The sequence below is a fragment of the Cephus cinctus genome, unplaced genomic scaffold (genome assembly GCF_000341935.2).
Source record: "Cephus cinctus unplaced genomic scaffold, Ccin1 Ccin1_scaffold1146, whole genome shotgun sequence".
In the NCBI taxonomy this organism is placed as follows: domain Eukaryota; kingdom Metazoa; phylum Arthropoda; class Insecta; order Hymenoptera; family Cephidae; genus Cephus; species Cephus cinctus.
Genome location: NW_014333641.1, coordinates 258,368 through 277,952, shown reverse-complemented (window position 1 = coordinate 277,952; position 19,585 = coordinate 258,368). Strand labels below are relative to the sequence as shown.

Sequence of the window (19,585 nt, the reverse complement as noted above, 5' to 3'; positions counted from 1 at the left end):
ACAAAAGGAATGACAATAAGTACATGTGAAATCCAGCGCGAAAACCAAATACGTTTTTTAAAATAATTTTTAATTAAAAATTGTGCGTTTTATGGTTCATTATACAATCACGTCAACACAATCCATTTGGCCTTTGAACTCGAATCAATTGTGAATCCAAGTGTTGTTTTTTCGAAAAATGAACGAAGTATATTTTGAGCACATTGAGCGCAGGTAAAAGACGTTTCACTTAGATTGGCCATAGTTTTTATATATTTCTCTATATACGAAAGACAATTGTATCCGCGTACCGAGATGAAAATTATGAAAATGTCAATGAAAATTCTAAGCGGCAAGATATCGCCGAATTTCTTAATAATTCTTAGATTATAGCATAAATTAGATTTTAAATATTCATATATATATATATATGGGTGTATATATATATATATTAATATCCCGCATGTTTATATGTATGTACCATGGATATACATACATATATGCATATTATATATTTACAAGTACTTACAAGAGACTTATGTGTCTTACGAACTCCATAGACATTTGGCAATTATTGACGATAAGATTAATTGAAAGTTGAGATTCCTCGACGCGGTACGACAGTGGGATAGAAAAAGGTCAACGAGTTAGCTGGACTCTGCACAAGAAAGGATTTCTGCTCCCAGCCTATCGATTTCGCAATTAAAACTTGTGCGTCAAGGTTTATGCTGTGTTTCGGTTCAGCCACTCGCGAATTGTTGCGTGATTGCGTTCCAGCCACCGTATATTGGCTTCGGCTTGTTCCATAGCCTGTTGAACGGTTCTTGTTGCAGTTCCCAATTCCTCTCTGTGTTCCGTAACGAATTCCAACAACTGCGTGTCAACCAATTGCAGGTTAAAAATCAAAGTAAAAAAAAATTTGAACAAACAATTCAACGATGAGCTTTACTTACGTCCTTGAGCTCGAACCTGGTGTTCATTCTCTTTGTGGACGATTTGACGATGTTGTTGATTGTCAACAGTGACGTACCAAAACTACAACAAACAATTATTTTTTTTTATGTTTAACAAACACAACAACTTTAGCATCACGTAATCATACGTCTCGACGAACTTACTATTCTTTAAGACGCGCCCACTTGTTGCGCAAGAAGTTGAAGGCCAACGGTTGACCAATGACGTTGTTCGCAACCGAACCAAATACGCGAGCCGCGTCTTGTTTTCTAATTCCGGAATTATCGGTAATTGCCCAATCCAAGTATCTACTCAATATCCAAGTTTCTCTCGTGCATCCAAGAGCGTTAAGCAAGAGATCCTTTTCGGAGCCTACATTTGTTTTTAAGTAACGTTGCCAAGCAAAGTCCCATTCAGCTTCGCCACCGGCACGCATAGCCGTACAGTAAACGACGCTCTTCAAATTGGGCGAAACTCTGTAAAGACAGTGATGAAAAGTTTCATGATAAATTTTCGTTCTTCCATAAACACTGGATACCTACGGATTGTTCTTGTCGGGATTGGGTGCGTTGCGCCAATTGTGAAACTGGGTGACTGCATTGCGTACACAATCTTCGTGCCCAAAACTGCAGGCCCAACTTAAGACGTCGATACGAGTGAAGACAGTCAATTGTGGATCCCCTGGTGTATCTTTGAATCCAGTTTGTTTATATACATTGTCCAATAATTTAAGGGCATGAATCTGCAGGAGGATAGATTTTTTAGAGAATTTATAAGATACTAAAAACCTTTTCGATATTTACCCTGAATTTATCGTAACCCGGAAATTTGATCAACATGTTATCCAAATAACCCATGGCTGTGAGTGCTGCCTTCCATGGAAGATATTCAGTTTCATGAGCAAGATAAGACGTTACGTCCAGTGCAGTTGTATAATCCAATCTTCCGGCTCTGGCTAAATTGAGAGCATCGTCTATCAATTGGGCTCTGTTGATCGTTCCTATGTCACGGAACATCACGTTGTTCAATTGTTTAATGATGAGCTGCCAGTTTGTTTTATCGTAATTTACTCGATAGTACCCTAGAGAGGTGTAAAAATTGTGATAAAATATTACAATCAACATGGAGCAATAATATCATTAATTACTTACCAGTTTCTTGGACATTGAAGATCACCCACTGTGATGAGTTTGCACCAAGATTAGGAAGTGTCAGAGACGTTTCAGCTTCCATCCAATGAGATGGCCGTGTAATTCCGAAATTCTTAGAACTTTCAGTAGTGTAAGTTATCGGAATCCACCATTTTGGTTTTTCTTTGTACTCCACGACTGTTGTACCATTCCGTAGCATGAATCGTTCCTAAGCGAAATTTTGTATGATGATATTATAATTTGTTCGATTATTAAAAATGCTCAGTGCTCAGAAATATTATTGAAATTCGTCTACCTGAGTCAATGAGGCGCTGCCCCTGTTGTAATCACGAATAACAGTGACAACTGGGAATCCAGTTTGCAAAGTCCAAGTATCCATAATCTCCTTCACAGTTTTGTCCGAACTGAGCACACCGTCTTTGTGCGCTTGTTTTGTGAGAGCTTCCCACAAATCATTTTGTTCGGCGCTCCGATAAGCTCTGTTAAATTAAAAAAAAGTTTTTCAAAAATATTCGAAAAAAAAAAAATTCTTTACACTTATACTCACTTGCTGTTCAAGTAATTGGTTAGGCCGCGTTTAAAAACTTCCGTAGTGAGGAAATGGTCCATCATACGAATAATAGAAGCACCTTTCCCATATGAAATTCTATCAAAAATTTCGCTAATTTCATCTGGATGTCCAACCTCGATAGAAATCGGATGCGATGACTCCAGGGCATCCAGACTGAAGACATTTTGCAATTCGTGTACGACGAATTGTTCCAAGACCTTCCATTTTGGTTCCACCTTAATGTTACGTCACGTGATACATTAAAAATTTGCATAAAATTACGCAAATGGTATTCAGTAGCTATGTGTATGTATAAAAATTACCGCGTTCATTCCAATGTACTCGACGTAACTGGCGAAACCTTCGTTCAACCACAAATCGGTCCACCAACTTGGCGTCACCAAATTTCCAAACCACTGATGAGCAAGTTCATGGGACACAACAGTAGCGACGCGCTGTTGATTACTACTGGTCGATACACCTTCTTGATACAACATGGCAGTTTCTCTGAAATTAAAAAAAAAAAAAATCCCAATAAAATTTCATGTCCCATACGCTTATCAATGTTCCGTATTACTGTTTTACTTTTACCTATAAGTGATGAGACCCCAATTTTCCATAGCACCGGCCGAAAAATCAGGAAGAGCAACCATGTCCATTTTGGGCAACGGAAACTTAATCTTGAAGTAATCTTCGAAATACTCTAAAACTTTGGGTCCAATATCCAAACTGTACAAAGACTGATTGATAGCCTCGCTACGGGCCCACACACTGAAATTGCCGGATGGGGATCTCAAAACTTCAAAGTCAGACACAATGAATGCTACCAAGTAAGTGGACATTGGTACAGAGCGTTCGTAATGGTCCCATAGATAGTTTGGTATGCCAGATCTAGATAAAAAAAAATCATCATTGATAATATATATTTTTAATACGATCGTATTATCGCTATCAATGTTACCCACACTGGCTGAGGTTCTCCTTTCCTGGGCATGTTCGAAATTGACGTCATGTTCTTTGGACGAGCAATGCTAATCTGGAAGCTGGCTTTAAGGGCTGGTTCGTCAAAGCATGGAAAAGCACGGCGTGCATCCGTTGCCTGAAACTGTGTCGTGGCTATCCATCTATAATGCAGGCACGTTAAACCATGAGTAAACAGCAACAGAGTCGAGTGAAGTGGATGACATAAATTCCACGTTGACTGTTGAAATTCTCTTTTTTAGGGTCATACAGTAAAAAGCCCTTACTTGGGATCAATAAGAAAGTAATGATTGCCTTTGATCGATCGGATATTTTTTTATCAAATTTTTACCTGGTCTGATTTCCAACGGTGTACGAACTTCTGTAGAAGCCTTGAAGATAGTCGTTCAGGTAACCGGTGAATTTTAAATACACCGTATATTGTTTGCCCTTTTTTAGCGTATCCGTTGTTTGTATAATATGAAATTGTCTGGCAGTGTCATTTTTTTGACAGTCAATTTTCAGCGTCCTGTTAACCGAAGCACCAGCCGTCGAGGAGTATTCCCTTATGCTCGTATGATTTTCATCTATCTTCATGTCAACTGCATGTAGAGTGACATTTTCCGTATCTTGGGTGACGTTCACCAAAATTCTCACCTATAAAATAAAATTTTGAATGAGCCAAGCTTCGCGAGGAATCGAATAAAATTATGCGATGGATAAGTTAAGAAAAGAAATTCGTCCAACTAATTATGCGTACCATGTGATATTTTCAATAGGCATATTAATTAATAAAAATAACTGTTGGTACAGCTTACGTAAAATTAAAAAAATTTATTCATTATCGTCGAAGTACTAATAATGGCAGACTAAATGAATAATAAAAGCAAGCCACTTTCTAATTCCAAATCGCTCCGAAACAACTTTAAGTACTTTCACCGATCTTAGCAGGAGCTCAAACTGGTCGTGAAATATTGTTAAGTCCTACGATTGGATATATCATCGATTCTTCAATAGAAAGTCAACGACAGGGATAATAAGAGAAAAGAATTTTTTTTAATTAAGAAAAATTCGACTTACTTCCCCATGGAAAGTGAAGTTGCCTTCCCAAATGAAAGGAATGAGCTTCAACTCGTAGGAATGTGGAACAATGGATCTTGGTAACCTGACGTCGATCTTCTTCTTGTTCGCTGTGGAGGCTGAAAATGATCTGGCAGTTTCCATCATGGTATCGTCCCGGGGATCATTGCTGCCATTGATCGTTACAGAACGGCCGTTCAAGCAGGGTGCGAAGTGATAAACCAAAAGTCCAGTCGCTACAAGACACAATACGAAGAGTGCACCCAGAAGGAATCCTCCGCATCTTGATATTGTGCAACCCCTCTTGCGACCGAATGTTGTTGTGTGAGCGTCCATCATTGCCAGTACCTCGCGGGACTGTGTCATATCATGCGGACAACTGTGAAACGTCAAAAAAATTATATTAAATAATATATACAGTCAAGTATAATTTAAGTAATCGACGTTTCATGGTACCAATAGAACAAAAAAATTACACGAGCACAAAATTATTGTCACTTATGATTCTTGGTGGTTGAAAAGAGATAGATCGAGAAAATTAAATTCTAAAAAGTCATAGTGTTGCTTTTGTCCTTTTTTTATTGAATTACGGTATAATTACGACCGAGAGTCATTCGGCTGGTTACTTGAGGATAAAGTGCGGTATCAGTTGCTGCAGAAGTACATGAGAATTTATAGTGGGAAACGGCGTCAAGGACTATTGCGAATCGCTGGAATTGCACAACGGATGCGTACATTTTTCCTTGTGACGAATGCGAAATTCATATTGAATTAACGTTGGTCGTTTTGTCTTTGTATTTTAGGAGAATTGGTAGTAGTAGGAAGATTTTATCCCGGAGTCAAGGTAACGGTATCGGCATTCTTGGCATTATAGTAGAATTTATAACTTTCCTGAGGAGCGACCAGACAGTGACATTTTCACTAAGTGCAACTTCCTGGTCGACTTTAACTCATGACAGGAATAACTCTAAATTCGTTTTGGCTAAGTTTCCACGATTACGTATTATTTATTACGCTCACGTACGCGGAAGCAGGACTTGCTCTATCCTGCTGTATTTATTGAATAATAAAAATAGTGTAGAAAGTAACGAAAGCAAATCTACCAATGTACCTAAATCCGTATCTGTTTTCACATTTTCCGTTAACCGATGCAGGTATTTCGTATGATGAACGCGATAGGAGATTAATAAGAAAATAAAATGTAATTAAAAATTTTTTTTTTAAATAATTTTAAAAAAAACAAAGTAACGGAATTATCGTTAAAAGGATTTCCCTAGTGGAGGCACCGTTACGTCGTTAAAATTCCTAATGAAATTCCGTTCATGGGTTATAAAATGATCAAAGACAAAATTCCAACAACCCTTTTAAAAAACTCAACTGATCGGGATTTGTGCAAAATCACACTAATTTTTATAGTCAAAATTTATTAATAACAACAGTAAGTATTTATCTTTACCCTCTTCAAGATCAGGATTGGTTTCTGATCTCACAACGTTGCACAGAATAACCAACTAACGTTCGAGCAACACCTCCACTCAACACGGCAGTCAGCACGGGACTGTCACCGTCCAAGACTGTACTATGCGGCAGCTTTATTCTTTCAATTTTACACTGCACACAGCTCTTGACCGTTACTATCAAAGAACACGGTGCCCCCATGTAGGTATAACCAGTTCCTACGTTCTGAAACTCTTCCAAGCTAGTGGAAACAGGAAGAGTTGTACTGCTGGTATAAAACCGGAAGTAATACACTATGACAGAATTCAATTATCCTTAGGCTTAACTGAATGGACCGTAATCACGTAGAAGGACCAATTTAAAGCTTAACAAGTGATACTAGACGCGTGTGATGGTGTCGAATATATTAAATGTTTAAGAAATTACAATTGGGAAGACTGAAGAAATTACAATTGGGATTACAATTGTCGTCTGATTATATTTTTATATTGGAAAATTATAATTCTCGCTAGCAGCTATCGTAATCTGTAACGCCTACGTTCTGATAAAAAAATTTGCAATGGTAGGACCGACGAAGAATAAAATAAATTTATTCCAAAAAAAAAAAAAAAACAGTTGCCAAAAACACTGATTTTGGGTCATAACAATAATAGTCTACTGATCATGTTATGAACGCAATCTCTCACGTCCTCGAATATATTGAGCAATGGACCAGTAGTACAAGATCGTTCGGTTTGATCGAATTCCAAGTTGTTATCGATGTCAATAACGATCTTTTAATTATAAATATATAGTAACAGTCACTATATTTTAATTTTCAAAAATGATCTTGCATACTCATACCGTACCATTGAATATATATGTTACCTTCACGTGATATTGTGTGTCATTAAAAAATATTTCAAAAACATTTCGTTGAACAATAACATCTTTAAGAACATGAATTAACAATAGATTTCATTTAATAGGTACCATCTTGTTATGTGATTCATGCGTTCCGTCATGCGATCGTGATGTCTGTTTAAAATATCACAAATGTATTCCACAAGTCGATGAATAATGTATTGGTCGATAAAAAAGAGCGTACAATTATCTGCATGGAACGTTCGAAGTTTTGAAATAGAAACAAAAAAAAAAAGTGTGGCGAATAATCGAAACCGTTTTTTATGCACGATTAAAAATTTGCATATCGATCCAAAATTAAATATTACGACCTCACTTTGATTTTTGTTTTGGTATTCGTATCGCTATACGTGTATCGTGTCAGTTGTATATATAAATATATACAGTAAATACATATATCCGACACGTTCGAGAATTCAGGTCGCGATTCGAATTGTACTATTGACATTGCGTAATTTTACGCACGAGCAGGGACGTCTCCAGTGAAATATAAAATTTGCATTCGATGGCCGCAATCGTCTGGTGCCATCAGATGGGCCAGGGTCAATCCATTTTTGGACAATTGACCTGTTTGATAACGTACCAACCAATATGCACTTGCATATCATTCTGATCTTAGATCAGTTCCACAAATTGACATTCTTTTTTGAACAACGATAAAATCTCGAGAGTTGGTACTATTTTGAATAAAACTAACAATTTTTAAATTAATTATATACACATGAATTCATTATCGATTTCGTGGAATATAACACTTTTTTTTAATTATCCATCGAAACCTTTGCACAGCTTGCAAATCTAAAAAAAAAATTTACGACCGCACTTGCACAGATTTGCATATCGTTATGTATTTATTTTATTTTACAGTACAACCCAGATGGTAAATAACGGAAAATTGAAGCGGATCGTTTAACAGTATACTTTAATGTCTACTGTTGGCTCAGCAATCATTGCACGAGAAACCATTTTGAAATCCTATATCTCATTAACACTTTTACAGTTAAAAATATTAAGCTGATATAATTCTAAGTACATTTTAAGTACATTTGCTAATACAGGTTCACTCTAATTACCCATATAACCTTAATAATTCAACGTCCAATTGACTTGCGCACTTCCTCAAGGAAAATCCCTTTAAAGTCCCAATTTGCGTTCCTAAGAAATCCCTTTGAAGTCCGAAGTCGAATAACGCAGAGAAAAATCCCTCCAAGATTATCGTCCACGGAATGCCTTAAAAATTCTCAAGAACCTAAGAACATCCTGTAAGATCATAAATCCTTAAATAGGGGCGATACAAAAATCAGAAAAAAACGTAATTCGAGAAGGCAGGACGTGCACGTCCTCGAGGACTCCAGGCTTAAGTTACTTCATTGTGGTGTAGCTTTACCGGAATTGGATAGCGTCATCGGCCATTGTGCGCAAAAGTACTGCGCAGAGTTGAGCATAAAGGTTGCTCGACAGTGTATAAACAGGTAGTCAGACGGTATCAAAGGCGGTGGGGTTTCTTCGTACCGGAAAGGGTGAGCTCACCCTTTCCGGTGATTGAATAAGATCGCTTGGAAGCCCTCGAATCTTGGTAATAAAAATTGCCAATAAATTCGTTATGATACGCATACATAAATGTACATTCCTAATGTCAATCCTGTTGAATCAAATAAGCAACGTTCATTGGAATCCATCATTATCCACATGCCTACGGTATGTACATGGTATGTACACTGGCCTGATTAATTATGTACTATCATTTGATACATAAGGAGAATAGTAAAAATAAATTACATAATTAGTTAATGACGCAAGAACACTTCGGTACACGTTTTTACTATAGCTGTAAACCCACTAGAACCAGGTATGATGTTGCCACACCTTAAAATAAAATAAGCGTCCAGGACTTTTAAATGGTTGGAAATTATCGAAATGGCCTGGTGATGATCTCTGTTCCTTTTTATTTTTGGTAGACGATTTTTGTAAAAGTAATTATTAGCTGATCGCTTAACTAGATTTAAAGAAAAATAAAATAGATCTCATATTTTAGGTCTTCGGTACGTGTGTCTCTCTCTGATGCATTTGTACGACGATAACTCTGTCTCTCTCCCACTCACGCGAAGTATGGGAAACCCGGAAAAATATTAATTTTTAAACTAAACTCTCTCTGATGCGTCACGACGTCCTAGATACGTGCGAAACGAAAGCGAAAGTAATTGTTTATCATATTTTATAACTGGTACCTGATTGGCTCCATTAAAAATATCTTAAATCCCTACTAGCCAAACTACTACTACTACTAGTAAAACTACTAGCCAAACGCGATTAAGTTATCTAATCGTTGTTCAAATATGAAAATTTCCTTTTAAAGATTAAAGTATTTTCACAAGCCACACCATACGCCACGAATCGTCAGTTTTCATTAAAAGGAAACATCCATCCATGTCCCGTGTGTCTCAATTTCAGTATTGCCTGACAATAAATTCGTCTGACAATGTCAGAGGGACTTGTCCACTACAATTATTATTGCCAGCCAATGAATTCACTGTGTGACACCTTGCCAACGTATATATAGAGAAGTTGCGCAATATTTCACGGTTCGACGTGCTCCAAGGCTTAGAAAATCCATTTAAGCATATTGGATCATTCGCCTAGAGTTACTACGCTCAGACTATCTCGTTAAAAATCCAATATCGCCAGGATCGTCTCTTGCTAGGAGCGTAACCATCATTACCGTGGACTCAATATTTCTCATGAAACTGTTTAAACCAAAATCCACTACTATACATATAACGTTGAAAATGAAGCTTAACGAGAATCGCTCTATTATAAAACATCCAAGCGATTTCCACTTTCGTTTTGTTTTTATCTACTCGAATTTTCACTTAGCACGTGCATTGGACGTGCACGTGACATTTTCGTGGTTCCTCAAAGGTGAAAGAAAGTAATATTAGGATTTTCACTGAGACAGTTCCATCGTATATCTTCCACTTGTAATTGTCAACGATATAAAGTCACTTTGGCAGATCCGATCCGGCCGGACAATTTCAATGTAAAATTTGTCGATTCGCGAATCGCCGTTGTCACTTTGACGAAGGCTGCGACCATCGTGCTTCGGTTGCTTGGAAATTGAGATGAAGCGTTATTGAGAATACATGGCAAAATCGACCTGCGAACGTAAAAACGTTAGCAAAAACCAGTTTAGAAACTACATGATCTTGGGTGCTCTAAAATTTTTTTATTTTTTAACTTTTTTTTTTAATTCCTTTAATTCTCACCGAATGGACTAATGATCGATTTAACAGTGTTGCTGCCATCTTGTGTCCGCGATGACGCAATATTATTAATTGCTGGGAGGCTTGGGAGATCAAATTAGTTTAACTGCTTTGTACATGGTAAAGTATGAAAATAACAAAAAATGAATGGCCTGTATTTTGTTCATGATTTTTTTTTTTTTATTATTATTTCCTGTAAATATTCATTTCTTATGTCACTTTGCTTCGGTCCTAAGTCACGAGCATGGACTATGACTAATAGCTATGAAATTGCAAGTACGCGTGACGCTTAATCTGCTTTACCCAGGATTCCTTATCTTTAAAGAAAAATAAATAAATCTTTAAGATTTATCGACTTTCTACTGCTTAAGTCATTATCGCTACTCAAATATATTTAACGGTTATGCATCGACGAGTCTTACTGAAGTTTCCGCACGAGTAACAATTCAACGATACTGAAAGCCAATTTCGTAGGAATGCCAAAAAAAAAAGGAACGAAGGTATGACATCGATAAATATAATTAGAGATTTTCAAATCTATTAATAAAGATTATTCACGAGCTTCCAGATTCGAGGCGTCCTCACATCTCCCTTGTGCACCGAAATCTATAAAATAATATAAATATCTGAAGTCGGACCGATTGAAATTTAAGTTTTTCAAAAACAATCAAATGGATCTGAACGATATTGAATCTGTCATTAATTTTGATAACAATTTTTAAAAAAATTCCACTCAATATCTACATGGTCCTGCACAACACTGCACGAGTTTTAATAAATGATACGTTAATTACAATTACATGTTTTTGGTGCGATATAAAAATTAAATCGAGTAACCAATATTTAATTGAACACAACGAATAACATTGTGACTGAACGTATCAGCAGCTACAGCAGATAAGATGTACCAGACCGTTACTCAAACTGTAGCTCAATGTAGATCAAGTGTTCGTAAAGTGAAGAGTACATATTCAGTAAGAAAAACAGTCAAGTAGAATTTCCTAAAAATTAAAAAAAAAACGTCAAATTCCCTTGCACGAAGAATCGATCAAAGATATTTCATGAAAAGTTTTAAAGCGATTAACTGACACGTAAATACGAGCCTGTGAACCTCTGCCAAGATTTCCTATCTAAAGTGCACACGTGTTAGAAGCAGCGTTCGCAGAAACCACAAAAAGAATTGCATTCTCCCGTCATACGTAGCACGAAGCGCAACGAATGTACCACTTGTCTTTTTAACAATTGCTAATGTAATAGTGAACAGCGATAAGTGAAGAAGCGCCACAACGGTGATAACGTCTGTATAAAATGTGTTAGCATACAAACTATATGCTGTAGTTGAAATTAAAAATTGATTCGTATAAATAGCCCGAGTGATCTTCCACTACGTGAATAATACGACAAACACTGTCATATGAAACAGTGGGCGACACTGAGTTGTCCTAAATAATAATTACGAGTATCAGTAGCCAAAAGATCGTAACACTTAAATGAGTCAAGTGGCTGACTGGTAAAAAAATATAATTCCAGACCGTGTGGGTCGTCGTACGATCTAAGTAGCGTCAGTACGACTAGAGCGACGGAATAGAATGCAGAAAGAAAATATAAAGAATTCGGTGGAGTTTGCGAAAGAAACTAAACACATTCTCCTCGATCGCGTCCGCTCGTGGTGAGGTTAGTAACCCAGTTATCCAGTTGACCGCGGCACTCCGACTTGCCAGTACACGTTGATCGCGTCTGGCGTTGCAGAGTTGTTTATCGAATTAACGGGGAAACGTGGTGCACCGAAACCAGTGGAATACCGATTGGATAGGAGTCGCCGTGTGTCGGAGGAAGTGAGTGAGTGAGTGAGTGAGAGAGAGAGAGAGAGAAACAGTGTCAAGTAGAGGGAGTTGGAAGACAAGACAGAGAGAGAGAGAGAGAGAGAGAGAGAGAGAAGGAAAGAAAAAAATATCGGGAGACAATAACGCAACGTAGAAGGTACGAAGAAAAGACATAACAAAATGACGAACGTCGATAACGAACTGGATGATTTAATGTCTCATCTGGGAGATTTTGGTAAATATCAAGCACGACAATTCGCCCTGCACATTATCGCAGCGCTAACGGCAGGCCTCCATATGATGACGCTACTAACGGTGGCAGCTGTCCCGCAGCATCGCTGCGTTATTCCCGGATTGGACGTGATAAACGGAGAGCCGACGGGAGTCTCTTTCGAAAATGGCACTGGCGCGCTCGAGGAATTGCCACGTGCTTCGGGTTCCTGTAGCTATATCACGGCGGAGAACGAGACGTTGACTTGCGACACCTGGGTCTACGACACGACTTACTTTCAATCATCCCGCGGCATCGAGTGGAACTTTGTTTGCACGAGGCGATGGATGGGCGCGGTGGCACAGTCGGCGTACATGTTTGGTGTATTCGTCGGCGCGGTGACTTTGGGAACAATGGCTGACAAATATGGAAGAAAGAAAATATTTTACATATCCTCCGTGGCGCAATTGATTCTCGGTGTCATTGTGGCATTCATTCCTGAATACTACACGTTCCTGTTCGTCAGATTCTTGTACGGGGTCTTCGGCTCGGCCGGTGCCTACATAACCGGGTTCGTCCTGACCATGGAACTCGTCGGGCCTACCAAGAGGACCATCTGCGGGGTTATGTTCCAACTGGCTTTCGCAGTCGGATTTATGCTGGTCGCAGCTTGGGGTGCCGTTATCAATGATAGAATGTGGTTACAAATCATTTACGGATTGCACAGTGCCCTGCTGGTCGGACACTGGTGGTTTATGGATGAGTCGCCGAGATGGCTCTGGGCTCAAGGTCGCGTTCGGGAAGCCATTAAAATCATCAAGAAAGGCCTGCTTATTAACGGAAGCAATATAGAAGTCGATGTCGCTCGTTACGTGTCCAGGAGCAAGATACGCGAGGCTGATGACCGGGACAGACAATTTGGCGCCCTGGATCTCTTCAGGACACCTAATCTACGAAAAAAGTCGTTAAACGTCTGTCTCAATTGGTTCGCCAATTCCATTGTTTACTACGGTCTATCCTTGAACAGCGGAAATCTTGTTGGCAATCCGTTCCTCACGATGTTCCTCATGGGCCTTGTCGAACTGCCTAGCTATTTCTTGACCAGCTACCTCATGGATCGTACCGGAAGACGCTCGCTGATCAGCGCATACATGCTAATTGGCGGTGTGTGCAGCATCTGCGCGACCTCGATTCCTCAACAATATTATGGCGCATCCGTCGCGACTATCAGCATCGTTATGCTCGGCAAGGCCTGCATTGCCAGCTCGTTTGCTATCATTTACAATTACACGGCTGAACTCTTCCCCACTGTACTTAGAAACACTGCCCTAGGGATCGGATCGATGTGCGCACGTTTGAGTGGTGCCCTCACGCCAATGATCATGCTACTCGATACCTTCGATCCTAAAGTGCCTGCTACGCTTTTTGGCTTCATCGCCATTCTCGCTGGCTTTCTTGCGCTTTACCTACCGGAAACTCTTAATCAACCTATGCCGGAGACTCTGGAGGACGGTGAGAATTTTGGAAAGGGCGACACCTGCTTTGCGTCTTGTTACGCCCGGGGTAATCGACGTAACAAAAAAGTTAATAATATTGTCATGGTACCGGTTCCTGACAAGGAGGATGATAAGGGGGACTGTACTTAGGGATTTTTGTCAGATCCTCCAATTAAATTTGAAATTTATTTATTTCAAATTTTTTTTCTTTCTTCAACACTTATTGGACAAAATTACGCGATGGAACTTATAACAGGATGTTAGATTGATTTTCAGTGATAGGTGTTACTTTTTGACTATAGACTGTTCACGGTTTTTTTTTTTTTTTTTTTTTTTTTTTTTTTTTTTTTTTTTTTTTTTTTTTTTTTTTTTTTTTTTTTTTTTTTTTTTTTTTTTTTTTTTTTTTTTTTTTTTTTTTTTTTTTTTTTTTTTTTTTTTTTTTTTTTTTTTTTTTTTTTTTTTTTTTTTTTTTTTTTTTTTTTTTTTTTTTTTTTTTTTTTTTTTTTTTTTTTTTTTTTTTTTTTTTTTTTTTTTTTTTTTTTTTTTTTTTTTTTTTTTTTTTTTTTTTTTTTTTTTTTTTTTTTTTTTTTTTTTTTTTTTTTTTTTTTTTTTTTTTTTTTTTTTTTTTTTTTTTTTTTTTTTTTTTTTTTTTTTTTTTTTTTTTTTTTTTTTTTTTTTTTTTTTTTTTTTTTTTTTTTTTTTTTTTTTTTTTTTTTTTTTTTTTTTTTTTTTTTTTTTTTTTTTTTTTTTTTTTTTTTTTTTTTTTTTTTTTTTTTTTTTTTTTTTTTTTTTTTTTTTTTTTTTTTTTTTTTTTTTTTTTTTTTTTTTTTTTTTTTTTTTTTTTTTTTTTTTTTTTTTTTTTTTTTTTTTTTTTTTTTTTTTTTTTTTTTTTTTTTTTTTTTTTTTTTTTTTTTTTTTTTTTTTTTTTTTTTTTTTTTTTTTTTTTTCGTGGGGATGGTTAGGTTTATTACCGTGCAATGTTTGTTAATCGAGTGCTTCTGTTACTGACAGTTTTCAATGGCTTTTTCATTGGCGTTTACGAAAATTTTATTGTTATTATCGATTCAGAGCATTCCTCCGATCGACTCTCGTCTGTCAAAACGTTATTTTTGTAAATTTGAAATTTGCAAAAATTGAATCTCTAAGTCCAATATCTTTTTGAACATATTGAAAATCATATACTTCCTTACACGCCGATTATTTATCTTAATTTAAAAAAATTATAATTTCTCAATACCGTATCAACTACTGCAGGTAGTCATTAATTTTTTTAATCATCTCAATTTCCCACGGATCAATGCTAAATCTAAAGCAATCTAATTAAAAAAATTATAATTTTTGACACTTGTATCAAGCAATATCGGTATAATAGATTTCACTTCATATGCATGGAAGTCGAAAAACGATACTTCGAACATTACTAAGATACAAATTTTCACATAACTCGTACACTTTTTGTCATTCACATATTACATATCACGTATCCCATAATCACCATGCACTATACCGTACAAGATCACCAGTAAAGCTTATATTACAGTAATAAAAACAACACATCAAGTACTTAGTCGAAATACAATATAAAGTTCAATGTGCTTAATGAGACCTTGCATAATCATGCACCTGTAATTCAGGGAATTAAATTCGCATAATTAATACCGTCGAGCTCGTATACTATATGTATATATGTATACATATCCACGCATCTATTGCGTATAATAAAGGCAGGGCTATAGTTTCCCATTAGAAAAACTTTTGATTAAAAAAAAACTACAGTCTCTCACTGTAATAACGTATTATTATCGTATACCAATATATGCCTTATATTGTATAATATTTGTATTGAATTATATTTATCTATTTCAAGTTATATAGTTATATCTATACACTGTGTACCGTATACAGGGTCTTGTGTCAACGTTGGCTTTTAGAAAGTGAATTTCAAATTGTTAATAAAGCAAAATATTTCTTTACCAAAGCCATTGCACACTTATTGCATCCCGATCCAATGTTTACGCATGCAAAATTTTAAGCTGACGAGCAATTTTTTTTGTATGCAAATAAAGTTTGTCAATCGTACTAATAGTACTATGAAACTGACATATATAATTTTTAATATCAGACTGCAATTTGACGGTTGGATGCAAGTTGGTTGAGAGAAACCAATTGAGAACGAGGAACAACGGGTCTCATTCGACTAATGGAAAAAGTTCCAAGCGCCAGTGACAACGTGACCTTTCACTTTTCCAATGATGAACTTCCTAAAAGCTTTTTATCCCTTATAGTTTTTCCATTCCATTCCCGCATAGAGAAACGAAACAAATAAAAGCTTAAATTGAGTTTGACCATTTTAATTGATGATTAAAAATTGTCGCGCTAATAGACTCTTGAGATTCAATTTTCACTTAACTTTGACTTTATCAACTTTACGTTTGAAGTTATGTAACTAGAGCTACGTTGCGCCCCGGAAAATTAAATTTTTTAATTTTTCTAATTTTTTTGTATTAATTATTATTCAAAAAGATCTTGATCGCGCGTCTCATGCCTATGTTTGAATAATTCCGCAATATAGCGATTACCCATCAATCACTGGTACCACCATAGTAAAACGAAAAGCACCGCTTCATAAAGTCGGTAAGTGTTTCCGAACGCAACTTTAACGTCGATACTAAAGCGTTACAAACTCTTCCAAACAGTTGACAGATTTTTTCCTGAGCACGTATTGAATTTAAAAGAAGAAAAATTTACTTAAAATTCAATAACCCAACTTTCAATTATAGTTCACAATGTTCACAAATATACGATATATGAAAACGTAATAAATATCAGTATCACTCGTAAAAATCTCCTGGTAAGTATTTGCTTGAAAATATTAAAACTATACATATATTTAAATCTACAAAAAACTCGGATTTTAAAGATTAAAAAAAACCCGCTCCATGAGTGTTATTGTTTCTATTTTTTTTTATTTTTTTTTTTTTGAAAATTGTATAAAATATTTTTATAAAATTTATTTACCTGAGCGTGAAACTGCGTGACCGGCCATGCGACGTACGTATTCAGATCTTGAGGATATGTTGTGTCGTGGAACGCGCAACGGAGACTGAACAGAAATCTGCCACGCGCCGGTTAAAATGGTTAAATTCACAAGCGTGCGCAAGAGTCTGGAATAACTAGCGCCAATTTTGGATCTTCTAGAAAATAAAGCTGTTGTGAGTACGCCTTTACGATATAATCATTCTGGACCTATAGAATACGATTGTAACGGTGATACAAAAAATCTTGGTCTATCTGACGTAGTGATCTAGTTGAGTAGTATTTCATGTCAAAGAATCACTGATGACTTAAAGTGGTCAAACGCAGCACTTAAGTGCACTTTACACTTTGATATGACAATTGCCGTATAGATTTATCTTGCATATTACACGCGTAACTATACGACACGGTTATCTACATGGTATCTTGATAATTAATAGATAAGACAATTTTCAAGAGTTGTACGCGCGAAATTGTTTTTTCAATCGATTCATAAATATGAGAATAAATATTTTTCCTGGTTGCCTCTTGTCAAAATTAATGGCGTCTCTATGTAACGACTGTCTGTATTAGCGAGCTGACGTCGACGTATATAATTATTATGAGAATGTTATTTTCACGTGTTCCTCCTACCTTGTTTAACGTACAAACAGATTTAAGTTCCTCGAGTCTGTAATTTTCCTTCGTGCCGTTTATTGTTATAAAAATATATGCCGCTGTTGCATTTCTCAGAAAACACGGAATACGCTGCTTCGTTGAAATTATCAATTTCGTATTCGCTCGAGTGTCGTTCGATTCTCCATAAATCGTCGGGAGTACAGTTGGAAAACAGTTATTATGGTTATTCAATTTTGCAGCAGAACAAGGAGAAAGGAAGTACAAGTAAAATTTCCATGAAAACGTTAATAACGTGTACGACGTTTGTCTCCATTATTTTCAAGAATTCTTAATGACTCTAGATCTGAATATATCGTAACCTCATGGATCATAAATGGCTATGTCAATTACGGTTTCCGATCGTTAGCTGCTCTACGCGTTAAAAATGATAATCGAGTTTCATAGAAATATAAAAAGTTGCGAAAATTTTCAAAAGATTGTGAAAATTTCCAAAATATTTCCAAACATTCTGATTGGAAGAAATGTGGATTTAAAGTATTTACAAAATAAATTATGAATCCAGGTTAATTTATTCAAGTCAAATTTAATTCACACACCTATATACTGTATGTGTATACTGTGTTTTATATAGAGTGGAAAGTATCGATTGCAAAAATTACTTAACTAGTCCTTGTATCGTTTATTGAGGGAAAGTGACAAACATTCTTATCGAACAAATAACCGAGAAGAAATTGCACCACACACCATTTTTTTGATTCGACGTCCATTTTTTTATGCCAATGACATATAATCCACGAAATCCTCGCGATAGACATGAAAATAATTGACGTTGCAAAATATTTTTTTTACCATCATCGCCAATTCCGTCGATATTTCAGCAACAGCTTGACATATGCGAATTTTGGTCAAGGAACGTTTTTCGTCTCTGCGAAAATTCATAACCCAGAGCAAACAAGGCCTGTGTCAAAATTGGACAAATATTTTTATTTAATCTCCATCGAAACGATAAAATTACATTACGCATAGCCTCTAAATTTATTGCTGGCAATTCGCAATAAGCTTTCTGTTTAATTCGATCAAACTCCAAAAATGACTATTAACTAAATATAATTCATCTTAAGGCACGTTTAGTCACCACCGTAGACGACTCTATCGAAGATACGTACACTCCTATGAATTCACTAAGGAAATAACCAGTTGCAGAATGTTAGGTGTAAAGAACTATTGTATATTGTCTCTAGTAAGTCTGGCTGCTTACAGAATAGAACATATCAATATTTGATCTCGTTCACGAGATCTCGTTGAATATTTATAAGTATACTGTATACCCAGCAAAAACATTTTTCACGTTTATATTTTTTTATAACCTCCAATTTTTTCATAACCTCCGTGTAACAATACAGAACTGATCCAAGTGTCACAAATTGTATCTGTTGGGTATTTAGCTACGGATACCTTATAACAAGTTTAAATAAAATATTCAAAGTGCATACCAGTCCACGCTTGATAAAAATCTGCAACGTGCGAAAAGAAAAAGAAAAAAATGTAAAAGAAACAACAACAAAACTCAACCAGTCAACCCGTTACGTGATCTTGAAGCTACAACATTTCCTGCAACAATCAGTTCAACGAACCATACAGCAATTTAGGTTACTCACCTAATTTAAAGACAAATATACACGTATACAATATATATGTAGTAAAATGTAGTAATGAAGTGTATATATGTATAATTTGATAAGTAGCAACTTTCTAGCAAGAGATAAGTGCCAAGTAATCTAATTATATATAAACTGTGATCATTAAGCACCGGTGGTGTGAGCAAGAAATAGTCTTAAGATTTAAATTTTAGCGTGTCAGATGTCGAATTACAAAATTGAAGGAAGATGGGAAAAAGAATTTTGATGGACCGTGATTTGACGCAGCCTCCATGAATTTACTTTCAATTTGTTCCATGAGAGCTGGAAAGGCAAGCTCTGAGATTTCATTAGCGAGCATCCTGGGTATACAGGAGGGAATCCTGGCGGGTGGTTCTAGATTGTGGACGGGTGGTTGGACGATCCTTCCTCTAAGCAACTCACCTCGGCGAATCTTCATTAAATCCTC

At 36.1% G+C, this 19,585-nt stretch overlaps 2 protein-coding genes across 5 annotated transcripts; one reads left to right on the top strand and one right to left on the bottom strand.

The window, feature by feature from the left end:
* Positions 1 to 49: 49 nt before the first annotated feature.
* LOC107272256 (aminopeptidase Ey) lies at positions 50 to 16,992 on the bottom strand. Of its 3 annotated transcripts, none has more exons than XM_015749252.2 (14): positions 16,844 to 16,992; positions 4,675 to 5,053; positions 3,947 to 4,251; positions 3,600 to 3,758; positions 3,226 to 3,525; positions 2,958 to 3,141; positions 2,632 to 2,870; positions 2,380 to 2,563; positions 2,085 to 2,292; positions 1,737 to 2,014; positions 1,476 to 1,675; positions 1,098 to 1,409; positions 933 to 1,014; positions 703 to 852 (listed from the first exon to the last, which is right to left on the bottom strand). In XM_015749252.2, the coding sequence occupies exons 2-14, from the start codon at positions 5,038 to 5,040 to the stop codon at positions 703 to 705; spliced, it is 2,967 nt and encodes a 988-aa protein (XP_015604738.1). In that variant the 5' UTR covers positions 5,041 to 5,053; positions 16,844 to 16,992. The 3 variants fall into 3 exon arrangements, with proteins under 3 accessions (XP_015604737.1, XP_015604738.1, XP_015604739.1); XM_015749253.2 differs by lacking the exon at positions 16,844 to 16,992 and adding an exon at positions 6,131 to 6,278; XM_015749251.2 differs by lacking the exon at positions 16,844 to 16,992 and having other exon boundaries at positions 50 to 852; positions 4,675 to 5,040.
* Positions 10,429 to 14,183, top strand: LOC107272258 (organic cation transporter protein). Of its 2 annotated transcripts, none has more exons than XM_015749255.2 (2): positions 10,429 to 10,795; positions 10,864 to 14,183. In XM_015749255.2, exon 2 carries the CDS (start codon positions 12,299 to 12,301, stop codon positions 13,973 to 13,975), a length of 1,677 nt encoding a protein of 558 aa, XP_015604741.1. In that variant the 5' UTR covers positions 10,429 to 10,795; positions 10,864 to 12,298; the 3' UTR covers positions 13,976 to 14,183. The 2 variants fall into 2 exon arrangements, with proteins under 2 accessions (XP_015604741.1, XP_024945337.1); XM_025089569.1 differs by having other exon boundaries at positions 10,845 to 14,183.
* Positions 16,993 to 19,585: the final 2,593 nt, after the last annotated feature.